We start from the raw sequence: 21,979 nt of genomic DNA, 5'->3' as shown, positions 1-21,979 counted from the left end.
TATATCTGGGCTAGGCAGAGACTGCTTGTCTCTACAAAATTGCCACTACAACTGACAGCAGTGACAATGAATATTATTGCTTGAAAATATTAAAGCACTGTGTTTTATCTGTATTTTTGCCTATACTGTCTTTGTTCCAGTCACATTTGGCTAGAATTTAAGGGATTGCTGTTCAATCTTTATAGATGATCTAGACGTAGGGATTGAGTGCACCCTCAGCAAATTTGCAGATGACACCAAGCTGGGTGGGAGTGTCCATCTGCTGGAGGGTAGGAAGGCCCTACAGAGGGATTTGGACAGGTTAGATAGATGGGCCGAGACCAACGGCATGAGGTTCAACAAGAACAAGTGCCGGGTCTTACACTTCAGCCACAACAACCCCATGCAGCTCTACAGGCTGGGGGAAGAGTGGTTAGAAAGCGGCCCAGTGGAAAGAGACCTGGGGTTGCTGATCGACAGCCGGCTAAACATGAGCCAGCAGTGTGCCCAGGTGGCCAAGAAGGCCAATGGCATCCTGGCCTCTATTAGGAATACTGTAGCCAGCCGGTCTAGGGAAGTGATCGTCCCTCTGTACTCGGCACTGGTGAGGCCGCATCTTGAGTACTGTGTTCAGTTCTGGGCCCTGCACTTCAAGAAAGATGTTGAGGTGTTGGAGCGAGTCCAGAGGAGGGCGACCAAGCTGGTGAAGGGTCTGGACGGTCTGACCTACGAGGAACGGCTGAGGGAGCTGGGGTTGTTTAGCCTGGAGAAGAGGAGGCTCAGAGGTGACCTTATTGCAGTCTACAACTACCTGAAGGGAGGTTGTAGTGAAGTGGGAGTTGGCCTCTTCTCCCGGGCAACTAGCGATAGGACAAGAGGACACAGCCTCAAGCTTCGCCAGGGGAGGTTCAGGTTGGACATTAGGAAGAATTTCTTTTCAGAAAGGGTCATTAGACATTGGAATGGGCTGCCCAGGGAGGTGGTGGAGTCACCATCTCTGGATGTGTTTAAGAAAAGACTGGACATGGCACTTAGTGCCATGGTCTAGTTGACAGGGTGGTGTCAGGGCAACGGTTGGACTCTATGATCCCTGAGGTCTCTTCCAACCTGACTGATTCTGTGATTCTGTGATTCTGTGGATTTATATACTGAACATGGTAGAGAGATTTTATTTCACCAGGGCAGATGGTTGATGTACTTCTTTGTACAGGGATACTACTATGCCCAATATGTAGTTTCATCAAGTATGTGAACTTGTATTATTTATGGCTTTCTTGTTTGATACCAACTATGTACAGGACTTAAGGCATTGTGACATTTGCATTTTTCCTTCAGGATGGGTTGCATATGTTAACTGTGTTTCCTTTCCTTTTGAATTTTCATATGCTATACTTGACCCTTGTTATTATAAAAATTCAGTCATAATTCAGGCACTTAATTGTTTGAAATTTTGGCTTTAAAAACACTTTCATTTTTAATGATATTGAATGACCCTTTAGAGTACATGATAAGCTCAAATTTACAGCTGGTAAATTTACATATTGTTTCTTTTCCTCCTCTGCTGATGCCTATTCAGCAGTGATTTCTTTACTACCTCATTAAGTTCCTCCATATAATCCCCTCAAGTATTCACATTGCATCTGCCTTTTGTATTATTAATATTAGTATTTTTTGTCTTCCAGGAAGAGGAGTTAATTAGGAAAAATGGATAGGTCACACTTTTCAGAGATTGTAATTATTACTTTTAAACATATGTATTATTTTATCACAGTAGTTCTACTACATAATAAATATACAGGGAGCCACAGAAAAATACTGTAGGGAAAAAAAGGAATTATTATATGGAGATTGAAATTATTAAAACAGGCCAACTATCAAAATACAGGACCTTCGTGAAAACTATTAATCACAGTTTTTCTTAAAAACACAATAGTTACAGATAGCAAAGTGAAGCCCCCAGCATGTAAGAAATGTCAAAATTAAGGTCATGTGTGAAAACTTAAATTTTTCTTCTTATATTTTTATACCTTATGATACAGTTTTAATGACTTTAAATGACTGTTTTCCATGGGATCCTTACCTTGTTCAATGTGAAGGAAGGACCTGTCCTGCTGTGAAAGGTGCAGTTTAATAAATAGGACTCTGTCCTATTGATTGCAAAAATTGCAGAGGTATAGAAGATGAGAGTAAACCAAAGCACTGGAAAGCTCCTTACTGTGTGAGACATGTCCTTTCTGTACATGGAAGAAGACACAGTGAAGTGGACCAAAGTGCTTGTTTATATAAGCAATGACCGTACAGATGTTACACTCAAGCTAGAGGTGAACTTATAGTGCACAACCTTAATTCTGTCCTTTTCTAATGTTTCAGTGTTTTTCATGTACCATTCATAATCCAGAATGGCATTGCCAACTGCAACTAAAATCCATGTTCTCTACTTTGTCAGTTTATGAAGCTCATATCATACTTAAAACACTCCCGTATTATCATGTAGTCAGCTATGTTAATTACAGAGCCCCTTCCTTTGATAGCATTAAGAATGATAAAGAAGTTTTGGTTTTCTGGTTTATTTGGCAATACTAAAAGTGGACTGTTTCCCTTATGGGTTCTAGGCTCTTAATTTTGAACAAGAGCACTCTCTCAGTTAATCAGGATGTTTGCTCTTATTCTTTTCTGATAATTAGACCACTGTGTGAGCGAATAATGCTCAGACCACAGCTCAGTCCACAGCTATAGATAAAAGGCTCAAAAGATGTCAGACATCTGGCAAATGTAATTCTTTCAGAGGAGGATGTGGTAGCAGAGATGTGGCGTATTCCTTTGAGTCCGACATAGTGACATACTGTATATATATGAAGCTAGTCTTCATTTTACTACCCTTATATTCTGCTTGTTTTTTTCACAGTGCCCCCCCTGGTTTGCTGTGGGTTTTTTATGGGCTTTGAACATCAGAGAGCAGTTAGAAAGATAGTGAGTACCATTTTTGTGAGAGTTCCCACACACTTCTGCTTCAGGCACTTTAGAATTCTAAGTGTTAGAATTACCAACAGTGAGTACTTTTCCCAAATTTTGTTAGTTATTTTTACATTTAGACTAACTAGACTACCTAGGCAAAACCAGGCATAGGCATTTTCCAGGGGACAGAAAAATCAAACAACCATAACAAGAAATAAAAATATACCACATTGCCCACAGCTAGCACGCTTGAATACATAGGTGCTTATATTCTGCTATATATCTGTTTTTCCAGTATGGCTGCCTCAGCAAGAGCTCAATGTGATGCCCCAGATGATTTATCAGAAATACAGTCCCACTAACAGGAAAAAAAAAAAAAAAAGGGAATTAAAGCTTTAAGGATAGCCCATGCATTACTGCAGACAAATAGAAAATCACTTCCAAGCTATAAACCAAGCCATATTTTTTCAGACAAAAATGTCATTTCCAAATGCACTATAAGTAATTTTATAAACAGCCGTTGTCAAAGCAGAAAGGTGAAACCAAGTGCACATAAAGAAAAATCTGTCTGTTTTCAGTAAGCTCCTTTAGTGCCACAGAGTCTCTTACCAGTCACTTACCAGCAGTTTTATACTGTTTCTGCAGGGTGCCCATAAAACAGTGCTCCACAGACCTATTCTACTGAGCTGCTTCATGTTGGGTTTGGAGTTCCAGCTTTTTTTTTTACTTTGAACCTTTTAATATTGCAGCTTAGTCCAAGCAGTGCTTTTCCAGATGTGCTCCTGAAGCTTCCTATTGCTTTTGTAATCTCATTGACCCTTATTTGACTTGTAGACTGACTTGAGGGTCTATCTACATGGTACTGCGTGTCCTGGAAACATTCAAGGTCAGGTTGGACAGGGCTCTGAGCAACCTGATCTAGTTGAAGATGTCCCTGCTCATTGCAGGGGGATTGGACTAGATGATCTTTAAAGGTCCTTTTCAATGCAAACCATTCTATGATTCTATGAGTTCTACTTTTCAGGCAGACCTGAGCTCACTCCAGTTGTGCTCCAAGCAAGCCAGGTGCAAGCCAGCTCCAAACAAGAAGTCATGTAGTCAGAGCTGGCACAACTGGCAGAGGAGTGCTAACAAACCTGTTTGACAGGCAGAGTGAACTGGTGCTGCCTGCACTTCTAGGAGGATGCTGCTGTGCACTGTACTAAGGGATATGCTTTAACCTAACTAGCTCTTTTGCTATATCTTTTAGTGGCGGTCTGTTATCTTTCTTTACTTAGCTATCTAAAGGTCCCCTGACAGGGGGGATGAATAGAAAGTGGCTCTCAAACCTCATATATTTCATTATGCGCAGTGCTCACTGGAAGCCTGCTGTATTTAAAGTGGAATTCTAGTTTCATGTATAAATTTGTTTCTAAATCCCCTTCATGGCACTCTCTTTAGGTATGTTTATACTAAAACAATATCTCAATACTTCTTTTCAGCAGTACTTTCTCATTTTCTGAGGTTATTGCTAAGAAGTGTTTCCACGATTGCAGACATCCTCGGTAGTTTCAGAGTTGTTTTATGTGAGTCTTGTTATTTTTTATGGAAGTACTTTCAGCCAGATAGAGCCAGCTAGGGCTGTTCTATTTTGCAGAAAGTCTCTTTCCTTGCTGCAGTTCCTGATGTATAATACAACTGACAAACTGCATCTAACATGGCTCAAAGGGATTCCCCCTCCTCAGAACGGGGGCAATACTCAGATATATGTCACAGACAGCAACACTGAATTTCTTGCAGATGCAAGAACCTGTGTCAGCAACAAGATGGCTGTTCTCAGGACCAGAACGTCACCGATTTACTTACGCTCAGCTCATCACAGACATTCATAGACACAGCTGCTACGGAAACTGGTAATAGGTGGTTACATAGGTACCTCTGAATACCTGGGCATTAGTTCTCTCTGCCACTAATTCCTGCTCAATAAGATCAACCCATCTTACCTTATAAGAGTATCATGATGACATCAACGGTTAAGAATGTGCGGCACCGTGATATGAAGCGTTTTATATGTAGAGATTGTATAGTAGCTAGTGCAGCAGATAAGTAGATGACTGGGTACCAGCAGTACAGAAAGAAGGATAGACTCTGCTGTGATTAAAGTGGCATGTATGTGAGCTTTTGTTGGTGAGAGCATGTTCTTAGGGAACATGAGACAAGGACTGCCTTTCTGCAAGCACCACTTGACAGCAGAAGAGCTGAGAAGAGCAATCCTGACACCTGCCTAGTACTTAGGAGGGGGTAAATTTTGGATCCTGGCTATGTCCAGTGATGGTCCGATGTAAAATGTTGGCACATTCTAAGAAGTAAGGTTTCTTGAAAACCTTTCTGTAAGCTGAAGCTTACAGTTTCTCATAATATGCTGATGATATCTTCCAGTAAGTGGAGAACTTCAGTGTAATGCCTGACACTGAAAATAAAAATAGATTTGGATACAAAATTTGGCTCTTTTTATGTGCACGACAGTTCTTCACTTCAAGCTCTGCAGCACACAGCTACACCTGCATGTATATCCCTCAAGTGAATTCAAGTGTAATTCAATAACTCAGTAAATAAATCATTCTGGCAGCTGTTGTCTTCTGTTGAATCACTCCACTCTTTCCAGAACTGATCATATTTTAATAGCTGTCTTCATTTTGGCAAGGGTTTTCACAGCCTGAGCCTCTTTCACCAAGTACGAGGCCAAGTTTAAGGCATGACAGTAAACTTAACATCTAGTCTCTATGTGCCTGTTCCTAAATGTGTATATGTAGACATATATTAATTTGGAAAAGATATATTAATCATTGCCTTAAGTAAGAATCTTATCCAGGTGATTTAAGCAATGGTCTGGGTGAGGAGAAGGCTGCAAGGGCAACCAGAGAGGACACGCTCCTGGCAATTTGTCAGAAAGCTTGTAAGGTTGCAGGAGTCTCCTTTCTCAGCTCAATTCAGCACCTCTGGAAGTACCTCCAGGGCCGCTTCATTGATGTGTGTTTTCTCTGGTGTACATACAGAGCAATTTTTGACAGTTTTGAAGGAGAAGAAAAGTTAAGTAGATGGCATAGTCTTCGTGGTGCTAGGAGGCTCTGGATTGCAGCAGGTTATAAGTATATTCTTAAAATTGAGTATGTGCTTACGACTATGAATATGTTGGAGTATTTCAATGGAAAGCCCTAGCTCAGTGGAACTCACTGGAACAAACTCCCCTCTGAACAAATGTGCATGCATTTGAAAGTAATGACTTTTAAAAAATATTTGGCATTTGTGACTTTCTAATAACTTGAACGATACAATGCTGAGTAGGGAAAAGTAATTTCTATTTCCATAGCTCCTATTACCTGGCACTGTTGAGGAAGTCTAAGCTTTTCTTAGCGCTGCTGCCCATGTGGTGTGGCTCAAAAGCGAACTTCAGTCTGTCAGGCTTTCCACCAACACCTTCTGTAAGCAGTAATCCAAAGGATCCTCCCTTACTCATCCTCTAAAATGGCACATTTAAGCTCCTCCTGTTTTCATAGGTGTGTATATATGTATCTCATAGGTATCATCTGCATGTGTGTTTGCAAAGGATTGAATCCTCTGCCAGTAAAAGTAGGTCTTCCCCTTATGTCATGTGTGATTAGTTACTTATACAGGCTCTCCACAAAGAAGTTGAAACTATCTGGGTTTTTTTTAGTGAGCACACTATTGATCACTTAAAACAGTACAAAAGAAGCTTAATCACAGAACTTTAAGAATACTTAGAGTATTTTAGAGTATTACTTAGAGTAAATAAGAGTTTGCAAGCTTCCTATGCCTTTGTAGCTCATCAGGCAGGAGAGGTTTTGCCTTGGTCTCTGAGGCTGCTGCTGAAAAATAGTGTTTCTTGAGTAACTACCTCCTTTAGCCCAATATCTTAGAGATTGCACCAAACATTCATGGCCTGTGCTGCTGTACAGACTTTTCCGGTTTGGCACAAGACACGTCAGCCAATTTTTACAAAAGAACTTGTTTGGAGGTTTCTACCAGGGATGGTTATCAAAACACCAGGCTGTGCTTGCCAGCTGTTGCTGGGAGGGTGAGGAAGCGGTAGGGCAGTCGCTGCACCTTTCCTTCCCACCAGACAGCAGAGCTGATCAGGTTTGCAGGAGAACATGTACCCCAGCAGAGAGTACGGCTTCAGAAAAAAAATCTCCTGGGCCTTCTGTTAGAGCAGCACCAGCTATCACTTACCTGAATACAGAGCTGTGGGCCTTTGTTCCAACAAAGTTTATGGCTTTTACAAAGTCTCTGATATTACCCATTTTTTGAGGCTGCTGTTGGCAAAGTGCTGCCAAGCCGCTGAGTCATTGTCTTTGCTGTCTGGTAGAGTTCAGATACTTCGATCATTAGTAGAAGTTTTGTAGTGAGAAAGCGGATCACCAAGTGAAAGAAAGATCATGTTCAACATCTTATGACCTTGTGAATCTTGTAGCTCCATTGCCCACAGCTTAGAAGGTACAGTGCTGTGGAAAACAGCAATTTAAACAAAGTTTTTAAAATTCAGAGTTAGTATCTAACTGGGGTTAGGAATGTGAGTTTGGTGGTGGAGTGGAAAACATATACATTTAGTTATTTAAATAAATGATGGCAACTGGTATAAAGCAATAAATTTCCATTTTCTGTTCCCGTGATGACTCGGCACTTGACAAGTTGTTTTCTGTAGTTCCCAAGGTGAAAGAAGCAGCTGCCTTCGGCCCTCTCCTGGCACATAGGAAAGTTCCAGTGTCAAGATCAGAGCAAGAAGGTAGATTATTTTTATACTAAGGTATTTATTTTCCTGTGTATTGTATGTTTTCATTACAACCTTTATTAGCTAAGCCAAACCCAGTTTAAAAGCCTTTAACATAAAACAAAGGTTTGGTGAGCACGTTAGAGACAGTATCTGTGCCAGTTCCAGTGTGAGAAGCTTTTTGTGTCCTTCTCAAAACATACTTTTAACGGTTTATAAGCCAGGTATACAATGTCCCCCCACATTGAAACCTGACTTGCAATTGAATTTCACTTGATTTATTTCAGAGTCATGAAAAAATAAACTAATTTTTGTTGTCTATAAAATGAAAACATGTTAGAGTGTTGCATAGCATGCAACCATATGCCAAAGTCCTTCAGCCATATTCTGTTGTTTTTTCTCCTGGTCCTCTGTCAGAAGTCAATAGGAGTTTCCGCTAAACAAGATTGAATAAATATTTACCCTAAATCTTAAATAGCCTGCCTATGATTTTCTGATCATTCCCGATTCATCAGTAAATCCTGTGGATATCAGAGTAAGATGATACTACCTGTTCTTTCTCACATTAAAAAATTACTGTAAAATCAGCCAGGGGAGCATACAAGGTCCAAGACCTGCCAATTTATGTACACAACTTAAGCTTTGGCCATGCCTTAGGAAACTACTTCACACATTTTCCAACAAAACACTTCGGTGCCTGCTGGGCACTGCAGCAGATTGCAGCATAGCTCTGGTCAAAGCAAAGCATAAAGGCAGATCAAAGGGCACTCTCCCCCTTTCTCCTGGTGGGAAACGGTTCCTCTGTGATGGACAGAATCATGAAGCTGACTATAAGGACCTGCTTATGAGAACCATGGAAAAAAAAGCAGAATACAAAAGAGGGGACTGAGAGATCGTATTGAGCTTATGCATTTACAGGGCAGCAACATCGTCCTGGGGAGCCAAGTGGGCAGGGGCTGAAACGCTGGGATTCTCTGTAGCTAAGGTTCTTTTTAGGACAATATGGGTTTCATCCAAAACCAATCCACAAATGCTTCCAAATCTTAAAAGAAAACAAAACAAAATAGACAAATGTGCTGGCTGACATTAAGGATGAGATACTGGGTTTTTTCCCATTCAGAAAGCAGTAGCCTCGGAAAAAACAGATTTATACATTAATGATTTCTAAATGCCATATACTGCACTTCTCTGTCTCATGGTAAAATACCTGAAAAGAGCAAGAAGGATGCCTCTTTCTGAGGGAGTTCAGATGGCTGACGTATTATTCTTAATCTGATCTGTCAAGCTTGCATTGCACAGTATTTATTTCATTCTTTATATATAATGCTTTTCATCTGCACAGTCACAGAGGCTGTGGTGTGCTCTGGATCATACCCTTTTTGCAGCGTGCTCTAAAGGCCAACTGGTTTGGGCTATTCCCAGATCCATGTAGTATGAGTATCTAGTGCTGACGTAAAGGATTCCTCTCATGGGAGTACAGCTTCTCTCTTTCAATGGATAGAACTGGAGCTTGAGCATCTCAGCTGATTACAACTACAGCAGTGTAACAAATGGAGAAAGGAAAGATCTAAAGTAGGCAGATCCCAAACCACTTATGATGCTAAAGTTCAAAACTAACACCTCCAACTATACCTGGAGATCAGCAGGCACTCAGTATACGCAAGTCACAGCATATAAACTTGCGTGCAGATGGGAGATTGGCAGTAAAAAGACAAAAAAGGTTTTTCTGTGAGTTAAAGAAAGAATTACTACATAAACTCTAATGTTTTGCTTTTTTGCAATTTAATCTAGGTCAACACTATCTGAACTCAGATTATAGATAATTTTAGAATGACCTATACGTTCATAACAAGTTGAATAAAGAGCAAATTATTTTTACCAGTGCTTATGACATAGTGCTCCTCCTATCTCTTGAGTCTCCATTGCCAATTCTTTTTTTCAGTTGATTGCAGCTTCAGTCGAGGAGTCTGCGACTGGAAACAAGATGCTGATGATGACTTTGACTGGAATCCTGCTGATCGAGATAGAGGTATTTAAATATCTGTTGCCTAGCTTTGCTTTTAATTGATGCCTCACCTCCTCCAAAAAAAAAAGGGGGATGGAGGGGAAAACAGAAGCAAGAATTAGCTTTCCTGTCAGTGGGTTACGTCTATAAAAGAAAAAAGGAGGCAGAGAATGCTGGGAGTGGAAATTGTTTCTCTGAAATATCCAGTGGCAACGGGTAATCAGCCACATATTTCAACACGAATCACAAGATGAGAAAAAGGATTAGACTATAACTGTTCAGAATTGCAAGGTACAAGGCAATGGAAACCTTATTAGTACGTGCTGTGTCTCTCCAAGACTGGTAGGGCATTTAACTACATATCTGCTATACAGATGGATGTGGCAATGTAGTCACTCACATAGCTTAGACAGCACTGTGATAAATGCTCAGAAATCTCAAACTGCAAGACAAACTAGCGATGGCATTCCTCAGAATGAGCCAAGGGCAGGGGGCTATTCAAGAACAACCGATACCTGACCTGGTACCAACTGCAGGCCTACTAACACATGAGAAAGAGCTCCACGAGTGCGATGTGAGACTGCTGTGCTGGTGTAGTTGAAGAAACTTGTTTGAAAGGCTGTCTCTTCCCCTGTGGCACAGGAAATGTTGCAGAAGCTGCTGCAGCAGGGACCGGTGGATCCTGCAGATTCTGCAGGCCACTCGCTCCAGTTCCTACACACACATTCTCTCCCTCTTCCCTCACAGTCTTTCCATCTCAGTCTTCCTTCACTAATCCTTCCTCTTCTGCTCCATATATTTCCTTTTCCCCAAGTCCCTTCTCTGTGATGTCTTTTCCGGAAGGACTTTACCCTGACCTTACCCCATCTCCCTGAACTTACATCTGCTGAGTATGACATTATTTATGGGCCCAGATGTTTTATCCCTTTATCACTTTGTGTGTCTCTGTCATTTCATTGGTCCTCCAGGATTTGGGGAATAAGGTATCTGTTCTTTTATGAGTTTGTCATCACTGCAGAGGACAGTGGAGAGAGTATTGAGCTAGCTGAAGTACTGGAAATGATCTGACCACAGAGGCACAGCAGCACATTTCAGGCTGTTACATTTGAAAAACTGAGATGGTTTTGCCTTTGAAAGGTAGTGCAAGGAAGAATGACTGTAATTGCCAGTGAAATATGAACTTATCTCCTCTGTAAACTGATCTGACTTCCAACAGTGCAAGCTTATTCCTTGCAAAGTACACTCCCTGCTGCTTTTCTCCAGTCTGATTGTAAATTATTCAAGTAACACAGCTTCCATATATTTTCTTAGCAAATATGTATTCAATTTGCTAATAAATACAAGTCCATTAAAGATGCATTTTCCTTTTTTTTTTTTGTTACAAGGCGATGGCTACTATATGGCAGTTCCAGCTTTTGTGGGGCACAAGAAGGATATGGGGCGTCTAAAACTTCTCCTCACTGACCTCAAACCAAAGAGCAGCTACTGCTTGATTTTCAGTTATCGGCTTGCTGGCGAGAGAGTGGGGAAACTTCGAGTGTTCCTGGCAAACAAAAAACCTGCTCCTGTCTGGGAGCAGAACAAAGGACAAGATGAAAGGTGGAGAACTGGAAAAATAGAGATATTTCAGGGGGCTGAAACAACCAACAGTGTAAGTATAACACAACTGATAAGCGCCAACTACCATAACAAACACAACATCTTAATTTCCTAATCCTCAAGTGTTCCACCAACTGTTTTATAGGCATCGCTTACTGGCAATTGAAAGGTTTGTCTGAAATGGGAAACAGGGGCACACATTTTAGTTATTATCTGGTTATAATTTCAGAACCGAATTACCCCAGTTGGTTGGGACACTGATGTTAGTAATCCTGTCGATTTGTAAAAAAACTGCATCAGGTCATAAATTAACACAAGCAATAAAAATCTCTCCTTAATATCTCATGCAACAGAAGCATACATACATGCCTGGAAAAATGAAAATTTTCCATTTCATAGAAGAGGATGCTCTCAAACCACACAAAACCAGACCATTAGAGCAAAAGGAGACATCATGTATAATCAAGGATGGGCAATTACCTTAGGAGCAGGACATGCTAGCCAACAGGGAACACCTATGCCTTGATGTATGCCTGAAAATGGCCTCAATCGGATGTCAGCAAGTTTCTCCTTGAAATTCTAGGGCCTGGTTTTCATTTATGTGACTGAATGTTTTCAGTGCTGTGTAAAGCATTCTACTGTGTAACTGAATAATGTGAGTATAAATGAAATGCAAGCCCATTTCAAGGTTCTTTGAACTGCTGGAATGATGTAGAAAAGCCCTTACATAAATGAGAATCAGACTATTAAATAAAAACCCAGGCATCCTATTCATAAAAATGAACCTACTCTCTCTACATAGTATACATACTATACTATATATATACATACTATATATAGAAAGAGAGTAAATATATATATATTGTATATACACCCAAAAACTAAGGATCCAAATAGATCAAAACTGAAAAGTTGTAATGTCTTCAAGAAAAGGAGTGCACTAGCATCACATACTGTGATAAAACTACATTATTATAATAGCATTGCACTCAATTTGCATTTTCTTTGTACAATGAAAATAAGTAATCTTATTAAAGGAATCCATTTGGTATTGTAAATCTGTGCAGAGGATTATCAGTCTAGTTCAAATAATACACAGAAACTCTAAAAACTGCAAGGATTTAAGTCATTAAGTCCTGTACTGTGATAAAACATTCCTCGGATATAGCATTATAACTAATTAACATTAAGAGTTGGATAAACTACATTTTCATTGTTAATACATCTCTTTTCTTATGACAGGTCACTTTTGAATCAGAACGTGGGAAGGGCAAAACTGGAGAAATTGGAGTGGACAATGTTATACTAATTTCTGGTCTATGCCCAGAAGATACCTGATAATGGATATTTGAGTATACGGATTTAATCCTAGTTTTAATATTTGCCTTACTAGTAGTGTATTTTTGTATCATTTTCTTTATGAAAAAAACAAAACCATAAAAACTATGCCTTGAACTTAATGCAGCAATGCAAACAGAAAAACTGACATGTGCCAGATGCACAGTACACTTTTTTATGAGTTATTCTAATTCTAATACATGCTTTGAGTAGCACTACTGTATTTTATAATTCAAGGTCAGGGTTTCTAAAGTATTATTTGTCTAGCTTTTTTACAAATTCTATATGCTTTTATTCCTTAAAGTTCTTCTCAAGGCTATTCTTAAGTCTTCTATTTCATTTCTTCCACTCCACAAGAACATAAAGCAGTATTTAGGATGACGTTACTACTTCTGGTGATGTAATTTTAACTTCTTGCTTAGTGTGTAGATATTTAATCTATTCAACAAGTAAGAAGAAAGAGAGGAGCTTTATTTCCTTCTTGATGGAGCTAAGCATGTTGTAAGTGGAGTCATGTCTTTGAGGAATATTTTCTTTACTAATAAAGTACGTAAAACACCTTGTTTGTCATCAGTGTCTTTGAGTCACACAAATCACTGTTTAGAAATGATCCCTTTATAGTTCTATAAGCATTTAATGTTAGTCATTAACGGATGATGTTAGCAACTGGCACTGAAAAAAAGAACAAAAAGAATGACCAATTATTAGCACTTAAGAAACTTCACATTATGTACTGACCTTCAGGAATAAATGGTGCCTGCTGGATTGCAGGCCTACTTTACCCCACAGAGGTGTGAAAGAACGGTTTTCATTTTCCAGTAGATGGTATAGCCTGGTGGCCACACAATAACGGTCCTTCTTACACAATTGAAAAACAAATATCTTTGTTGCGAGCTCCTTCATGTTCCTTCAAACTTCAGCAAACGGGATGGAGACTATCTGCCATCCCCAGGAGCAGGAAGGTGAGCAGAACCTTCTCCCACAAACTAGGAGCTGCCACCCTGTCACCCCCCCGCTACGCTCGCCCGTGCACACACACATGTACACATATACATACACACACATAGACATTTCAGGTGGGTCTAGAATCCAGGTTCCATCTTTTCTGAAAAGAAGTCAAATGACAATGCTGAGGAGGACAAGACCACCTTCTTCCATCTCGTGCTCTCTTCTGAAAGTACCTAATGGTCTGAATCCCAAGAAGACAGAGGTGCCCCTGGAGAAACCCTGGCTCAGGCAATATTCAGTTAAACGTGCGTGCATGCATCTTCCTCTTGGTTAGCTCTGTGTATCCCCTTCTAGGTTGACTGCTCACTGTTTATTATTAGTGACGCTTGTATGAAAAATGGGACATTCAAAACAATTGAATAGAATTTTATAGACAAACACTAAAGAACCTTGAAGAATTCAGCGTATACAAACGTAAGCTTTTTAACAAAAAACAGCTACACAAGTTCACACACCTTGAATTGCACCTATGAAGCAAGTCAGGGATGCTTGAGGCATTTCTTGTTGAAACATGGTATTTTTGCACTTTGCACACAGGTGAGGAAAGGGTAAGCAAGACTGCAAATGTCTGGAAAGTTTACAATAGCAATGTAATCAGGAAATGCTTGTTCTTTGTTAGAACTGGTTTGTGTTACAAAACAGGTGCTCTGAGAACTGTACATGGACTTCAGCTTTGACATATGAATTTCTTTCCCAGTGTCTTTGGAGATGCTGAGGAAATTACAGAATAAGGACTTGAGAAATCCAAAGTCCCTTAGATCTCAGGGCAAAGACTCTGGGAGTTTCAAAGTGAGGGGAAAGTTCCCTCAGTAGTGGATCAGATGCTGACTGTGATCTCAGGATGCCTGAGGAACCTGGTCACAATGAGGCAGAAAAGTGAAACAAGTATTTTTTGTGACTCGCTCCTCCTCACCTGACTCTCTGAAGTTGAACTACCCTTACGGAAGACTGAGAAAATGAAAGATCAATTTTATTGAAATCAAATTCTGTGTCTAGATTCAAACAGCAACAATTTACACATACACAGTGCCCCTAAAGCCTAAGAAGCCTAAGAATCATTACAGTCTTGAGCATTACAGTGCAAATGATACATTTGAAATACATATGTGGAGTAAACCAAGTCTACCTAAAAAAGTGCAGCTAGGCATTTCTTGCATGTGCAGTTATTTGGCATGGAAAGATAAATGGTGCCTGTGGAAGGCATAGTATGTAAAGACTATTTGCTCAATACACAAGACAGAGAGTAAACACAATGAACATGGTCTGATATGGAGCCAGATATGCTGATACTTATTCGTTGTTGGTTGAATCATAGCCCACCATGAATGAGGACTGTGACAATGACTTTAGTAGTAGCATTCCATCCAAAAGACAAGATAAAAAAAAAAGATTTTGCATTTCATGGAATTGGTAAGAAAATAATTTGCACAGATCAGTGCAGAATGAAATAGCTGCTATAAGGCTTTCTGTAGTAGTTGTAGAAGTTGTTTCTCACTTGGTTGCAATGGATTGTCAGATACAAGACAGTTTGCATCACCGCAGACATAAAAATAATTCTAGCATAATAAGATCTGAAGAGCAAAACTGAAACCTTTTTTGTTGTGAATAAATTCAAAGAACAACAAAATAAACCCATTGCATACAGACATTCATATAAACCATCAGCGCATCAGCAAATGAACTGGTATTGTTTGCAACGTTCATTCAAAAGATGCAACTGCTCAGGGCAAAAGCTACATGTTTCTCCTTCAGGTGAAAACAGTTAAAGGGCATGTTATGCCCATAGTCATTAATGCCTTAAAATGTTCCTGACAGTTCTGCATTACTGAGAAATGTGAAATCCATTATCTGCCTGATTATTTTAGACAGGAAGGAAACTGCACGGGGAGTATTTGAAAATGTTAAAAGTATGATATAATCAAGTGGCTTCAGCTTTGGTACCATCATTTGCAACTCTTAAGTCTGATAATAAACTTCGGAGACAGTATGCTGCCTACAAGTAAATGGAAAAAAAGATCTTCCAGCTAATTACCCAAATCTATATTACATCCTTCAAAAACTACTCAACAGATGTGATCATTTAATCTTGAAGGTTGTATAACAGAATGTTTCAATCACTTTCTTTCAACTACCAAAAGAATTAAAGGAGACATTTCATTTTGTTAACTTTGAATACATGGAAATGCTGAGGCATGTTCCCACAAGATGATTATCTTGTAACCTGCAATTGAAAAGGATTTAAAACATTTTCCAGCTATTAGACATTATTTTTATACATTAAATAAGGATCCCCCACTGCAATTTTTAAGGATCATAAAGCTGAAGTCAGTGGAGAGATGCTTTCAATGACTGATCACCACTCATATTTACTTCATAATTGCTATATTTTTTAGGACATAGTCATACACCTGCATGTACTGGAGCTATTGAAATTCATGACAATATATTAATTAAAAGGTAAGTAACAAGAAAGTGTGGATAATAATTTATTTTGTCATATGTGTACTGTTACTTAAAAGCTCATCACAGCAAATGATTTTTGATGGAAAAAGAATTTCTAATTTCGATAGTTATTAACCTGTCCAATACTTGACTTTAGAGTTTGATTTCAACAAAGTTTGAGACATTCAGTCTCTCTGACTCCCCCTTCCACACTCCAGCTCTTCAGGAAGTGCACGTTATAGAACTGTTCAGAGAACGCTGATTGTTAATTTTTTATTTGGGAATATTTAGTGATGCAGTAAAGCATAACTGAATGTTTTAGAAGGTTCTTTCCTTTTCTTTCCTTCTTTTTTTAATAGTAAATAGCCTAATACTCTGTCTGAAAATCTCTCAAATTCTTAAAATTTGTGTAATGCATTATACCGATTTCTATTTCAAATACACCCCTGAGAAGAATATTCTCCCTAGACAGATTTGAGAAACAGTTGAATAGTGATCCTTATAGTCCTCAGATTAAAGCTAACTTTAATCCCACATTTAAAGTGTTCTATTAATTCATTTTAAAATGAAAGAAAAATATTTCAAAGCTAAATATTATCAGGAATAATACAATTATTATAAACAATCAATGTATTTGATGCCAATAGAAATACAGATTAGAGTAAAGGAAATAGCATCTCCCTAAACTTGCTTTAAAATAGCATTTCATTCTTTTTTATTCATAAACTTCTTTCTACTTCCATGCAAAGATGGTGCTTCTCCAACAAGCTGGATGGTGTGCAAGAGCACCGAATAGCTCCGCAGACATGCTTTGTCAAGGCCCAGCTCCAAGCACTCTCTCAAATGATTCCCAGGCAGAGTTTGGAAGTCAAAATTCTTCACGAAGCACTTCCAGGAGGCAGTTTGCATGCAGCAACCCCTTTTTTGTAGCATAGAGGGGGTGGCATGTTTTAATTTGTAGCTGTTCATTCTGTACACAGACAATAGCAAAGTTGGCAGCTCATTCAGGCACTTTAAACTTCTTCCAGAGCTGACTGCCCTACTCCATTGCTTTCTCCTGACTGTACAGGGAAAATTGGTGCTAACTTTGACGCCCAAAATCTGTTTGCTGAATTGGACACCTCTGGGGTGGAGTCAGTAAATCTGATTTAGGCGGGTAAAGCAGGCAATCAGAATTTGACCCTTGATTTCAGGTGAATAGCGCTATAACATTAAATCTCTGTGTTTTGACTCACTGCGGTTTATTGGGTTTCTTGCTATACTTGATAGCTTAATAGATGAAATTTTTGTGCACTGCATCAGGATTTGTCTTCTCACCTGAATACATGACTCAAAACAGAAGTCACAAAATTTATAAAATTATAGAAAATAATGATAAAAAACTTTGAGAAATACATGCCATAAACTGATCAGGATCAACGGATTTCTAAAAAAAAAAGAAAAACACCAAACCAAAAGCTGTTCTTCCCTCAAACATTAAGTTTATTCTAAACTAAGTAACATTCACAGCAGGTGTAAAAAGTACTAGAGCAGATCCTGTACTCAAGAAAGCCGCATGTATACTTACTTAAGAGTCAATTGACTTAGAGTCAATTACTAACATCATCTTCTTGCCCAGGATGTAAACACATGGCAGTCCTAATTTTCTTTGTCGTCTTTGAAATCGTCAGAATGTTAAAATAAATAGCCATCTTTTCTAGAGGCAAGGGGGCACTTGCAGAATGGCCCAGCTATGTCCACTATTGAAAACATCAGTGAAAGTGTGAATAGAAATTTCGAACCACAGCTCCAGTGCCTGTACCTTTTAGAGGAAATGCCTGTCCATCAGTCCTTCCCCCACAACACATTTTGCCTGAGCTATTCTGAAGAGGCAGGTGTTACAATTCCAAGAATGGACAAGAAAAAAGAGAGACTAAGCTTACCCTTTGTAAAACAAGTCAAAGAAAGAAGACTTTAAGGGAACTCACTCATATTTTGTTTCAAATAAATACACTACAAGTATTTTGTGAAGGGGAGCACATCTCTGCAGTATTTCATTGCTAATGTATTATCAAGACAAATCGTCTTCAAAAATAATTTTAAAAAGCTTTTTATTTCATTAAAAGAAACCGCATTATCACTGTCCTTCTTTCAGTGATATGGGTACGAGTTAATAAATAAACAAAGTAATAATTGTGGCAATTTTGCAGGATGTCTCTGGCTTGAAGGCAAGCCAGAACTGTTCACGTGTGTTCTTATGCCAACATTGACTTTCATGTAGATCACATGCAGAAAATGCAAACCTACAGCTCATTTAAACTCAGAAATGTTAGTTTTTTATAGTATGTTCAAAATGATGTGTTGTACCACTGTGGGACCATATCACAAAGCAGTAACTTACATGATAAAATAGCGACCTGTTATGACATTATGATATGACATAGTTTTAAAAATAAAATAAAAATATAAAAATTAATTTTATAGAATAAATAATACCCAACCATTTTGGGTTTATTTTGTTTTTCTTTAAATAGAACCACTGGTTTAGCAAAAAAATTTTTTTAGGGAAGCTTATTTGAAACTGATACTATTCTGTGCAAAAACCTTACGACGAACATTGTTCGACCAACATTTTTCCAACTATTTCTGTGGATATTAACACTTTATCAGCTGGCAGAATATCTCACTTTGTTGAATAGAAGCCTATGTTTTTAGAGAAGCAGATACTTATCACAGCCAATACTGAAGTCTCAAAGAAGTTGTCGCTGTTAAAGTAGCACTGATTTTATCCTGGAAAACCATGCAAACACAAAGATGTACATACATATCATTACACACATATACACATATATTTGGCTGAGGGAACTGAGGTTGTTTAGCCTGGAGAAAAGGAGGCTGAGGGGAGACTTTATGGCTCTCTACAACTAACTGAAAGGAGGTTGTAGCGAGGTGGGAGTTGGTCTCTTCTCCTGAGTAACAAGTGATAGAACAAGAGGAAACAGCCTCAGGTTGTGCCAGCGGAGGTTTAGATTGGATATTAGAAAAAATTTCTTCACTGAAAGGGTTATCAAGCACTGGAATAGGCTGCCCAAGGAAGTGGTGAAATCATCATTCCTGGAGTTATTTAAAAGACACGTAGATGCGGTGCTTAGGAATATTGTTTAGTGGTGGACTTGGCAGTGTTAGGTTAACGGTTGGACTCAATGATCTTAAAGGTCCTTTCCATTCTATGATTCTACATGTACAAATATAATGGGTATATAATTTTTATAATATTTTTGTTTTGTTTTACTTCAGAGATAATTGAGAAAGCATTATTGCCTCTCAATTTATAATTGAGAGGCAATTTATTCTCTCAATTATAATTATTATTGCCTTATAAATGTGAAACTGGAATAATAATCCCTTATTCATTAGATCGAAGACAATTCAATGGAGACACCCAAGGAGTCCTTTGAGTGAGGAACCCACCTCCAGGAGGGTCATCCTCAGTTTGCATCCCTGCTCAAAGGAGAGCTAATTGCAGGAGCAAGTCATTCTCCTTCTTGTGCCTGCCTGCCAAGGGAGCTCAGTGCCTCTGCAGTAGGCAAGGCACTTTCAGCTGAGGATATAAGGAATATGATGATTAAGGGAGTGGAACATCTCCCTTATGAGGAGAGGCTGAGGGAGCTGGGTCTCTTTAGCTTGGAGAAGAGGAGACTGAGGGGTGACCTCATTAATGTTTATAAATATGTAAAGGGCAAGTGTCGTGAGGATGGAGCCAGGCTCTTCTCAGTGACATCCATTGACAGGACAAGGGGAAACAGGTGCAAGATGGAACACAGGAGGTTCCAGATAAATATGAGGAAAAACTTCTTTACAGTGAGGGTAACTGAACACTGGAGCAGGCTGCCCAGAGAGGTTGTAGAGTCTCCTCCTCTAGAGACGTTCAAAACCCACCTGGACGCGTTCCTGTGTGATATGATCTAGGTAATCCTGCTCCGGCAGGGGGATTGGACTAGATGATCTTTCAAGGTCCCTTCCAATCCCTAACATTCTCTGATTCTGTGAATCCTATACGTACTGTGCTGTCAATCGTAAGAGATAAAGGTTAAAGAAAATGAGCATTCGAGAGCCTTACCCTGGGAGCCCCAAACTGAGACTAAACTGTGAACTCTTGAATATTGCAGTAATAGCTGCTGCTGAGCTCATGACATACGTATGCTGCAAAAATACTTAAAAATATATAAGACAGGCCATTGGATGACATGCCACATTTGGACCTGGAAGGCTTGGACTGTGTTCCTGTTCTGCTAATATTTTATTGTGCCAGTTGTGGAGAGTCATGTCATCTGCTTCAAATTCTTCATCTCTTGTTTCATAAAACTACGGATCTTTCGTTCCACACTTTGTTGCTGCGTGAGCCACAAAGACAAGGCAAAAAGGAAGCCTGCTCTCAGCTGTGGCCTCCAGCTAGCCAGGGCTAACCATTGCACCACTCCTTCAATCACTGATGAATTTGTAAGTTTGGCACAAATACATTGCAAGTTAAGTATTAAACAGAATTAGCAATCATTTAGGGTTCTTCAGTTATCAGTGTATAATGCAACCACTGCAGCGTTAGCAAGGAAAGGTTTGATACCACTGAATAACAAACACTGATCACTGGTTCATTATAATAATCTAATAAATTGTTGTCTTTGTTTAGCCCGCACCCAGGGCTAAACAATAGCAGTTTTTCTCTCACGCAATGTCTCTTCCCCAAATGAGGAAGGGAATTGGGAAAAGGAGAGGGAGACTTGTAGGATGAAGTTAATCAGGTTTAATGAAATGAAGAAATCAATATAAATAACAACACAAAACAGACAAAAGTATACTTATCCACAAATCACTGGCAAGTTGCTCTAGGAATCACAACAACAAACATGGAAAAGTAAAGAAGAGCAATGAGAGCAGAAAAAACCCCCCCCCTCTTCCCAGCAAACCCTCTCTTTTATAGTGAGCTTGATGTCAATGATATACAATACACCTGTGGACCAACCAGGGTCAGCTGCCCTGGATTTAACTGCTGAGGGCCTTGATCACCATGGCTGGCCACAAACTGAAAACAAATCCCAGTGAAACCAGGACAATTGTTTACGTGATTTTTTTTACATCCTATACAATAATTCAAGCCTTTTTTTTTCGTTGTGATTACTACTGGTGATGTTCTTTATGTAAAAATAGTGAAAGAGAGATGTGCCTGCTGTACATTATATTCATGCTGAAATGTATTTGGCAAGTTCAGGTAGGTAAGTTCAGTTTACTGTCAGCAGAGGGCAACATAGGCCTCATTACCGAATAAACCCAAAAACATTTATTAAAAAATCACACCGACTTTTTACTGTAATTGAGAGTAAACTCCATCATACGCCTGCACATTTGCTGCAGAACCGAAGTTCTAGAAGTATTAATCTTTTACAAAATCATTTTGAATGCCCTATGTAAAACATAAGAAACAGGAAAGCACTGCAATAAAGCCAATGACAAATACCTTTGCTTTGACTAAAATAACTTTTAGGTGTTTATTGCATAATCTGATATGTCCAACACACTTCATTATATCCAAAAACTGTTACCCTGTGAAGTAAGTTTTGTAATATTTATTTTATTTAACCCTGTGTATACCAATAGCTCCATTTGTCATCCAAAAGACTAGCTGATTACACCAAAATTAATGCAGTACAATGTTGAAAGTGAGAAGTTTTACAATGTTTTTTCTGTTCTCCGTTAGCCTTAGCTGTGATACTCATTTACCCCACTTCGTGTGTCACACCATCTTTCCCGAGGTCTGTTTGCTCGAGGACCATGTCATGACTGAGGTTAAAGTTTAAAATCACGTATCATCTACTTTTTCATTCATCGCGGGGCTGAGGGGAGCCGAAGAG

At 39.1% G+C, this 21,979-nt stretch overlaps 1 protein-coding gene across 1 annotated transcript in view; it reads left to right on the top strand.

The window, feature by feature from the left end:
- EGFL6 (EGF like domain multiple 6) overlaps positions 1-13,150 on the top strand; it is a 45,482-nt gene extending 32,332 nt beyond the window's left edge. The window contains exons 9-12 of the mRNA XM_068425517.1: positions 7,637-7,717; positions 9,645-9,731; positions 11,093-11,358; positions 12,549-13,150. Coding sequence (XP_068281618.1) covers positions 7,637-7,717; positions 9,645-9,731; positions 11,093-11,358; positions 12,549-12,644 — 530 coding nt within the window. The 3' untranslated portion in view covers positions 12,645-13,150. The remainder of the gene's footprint in view (positions 1-7,636; positions 7,718-9,644; positions 9,732-11,092; positions 11,359-12,548) is intronic.
- The last annotated feature ends 8,829 nt before the right edge of the window (positions 13,151-21,979 follow it).

The sequence above is a fragment of the Nyctibius grandis genome, chromosome 2 (genome assembly GCF_013368605.1).
Source record: "Nyctibius grandis isolate bNycGra1 chromosome 2, bNycGra1.pri, whole genome shotgun sequence".
Classification (NCBI taxonomy): Eukaryota; Metazoa; Chordata; class Aves; order Nyctibiiformes; family Nyctibiidae; genus Nyctibius; species Nyctibius grandis.
The sequence above is the reverse complement of the archived record's forward strand: the minus strand, read 5'-3'. Positions and strand labels throughout refer to the sequence as shown.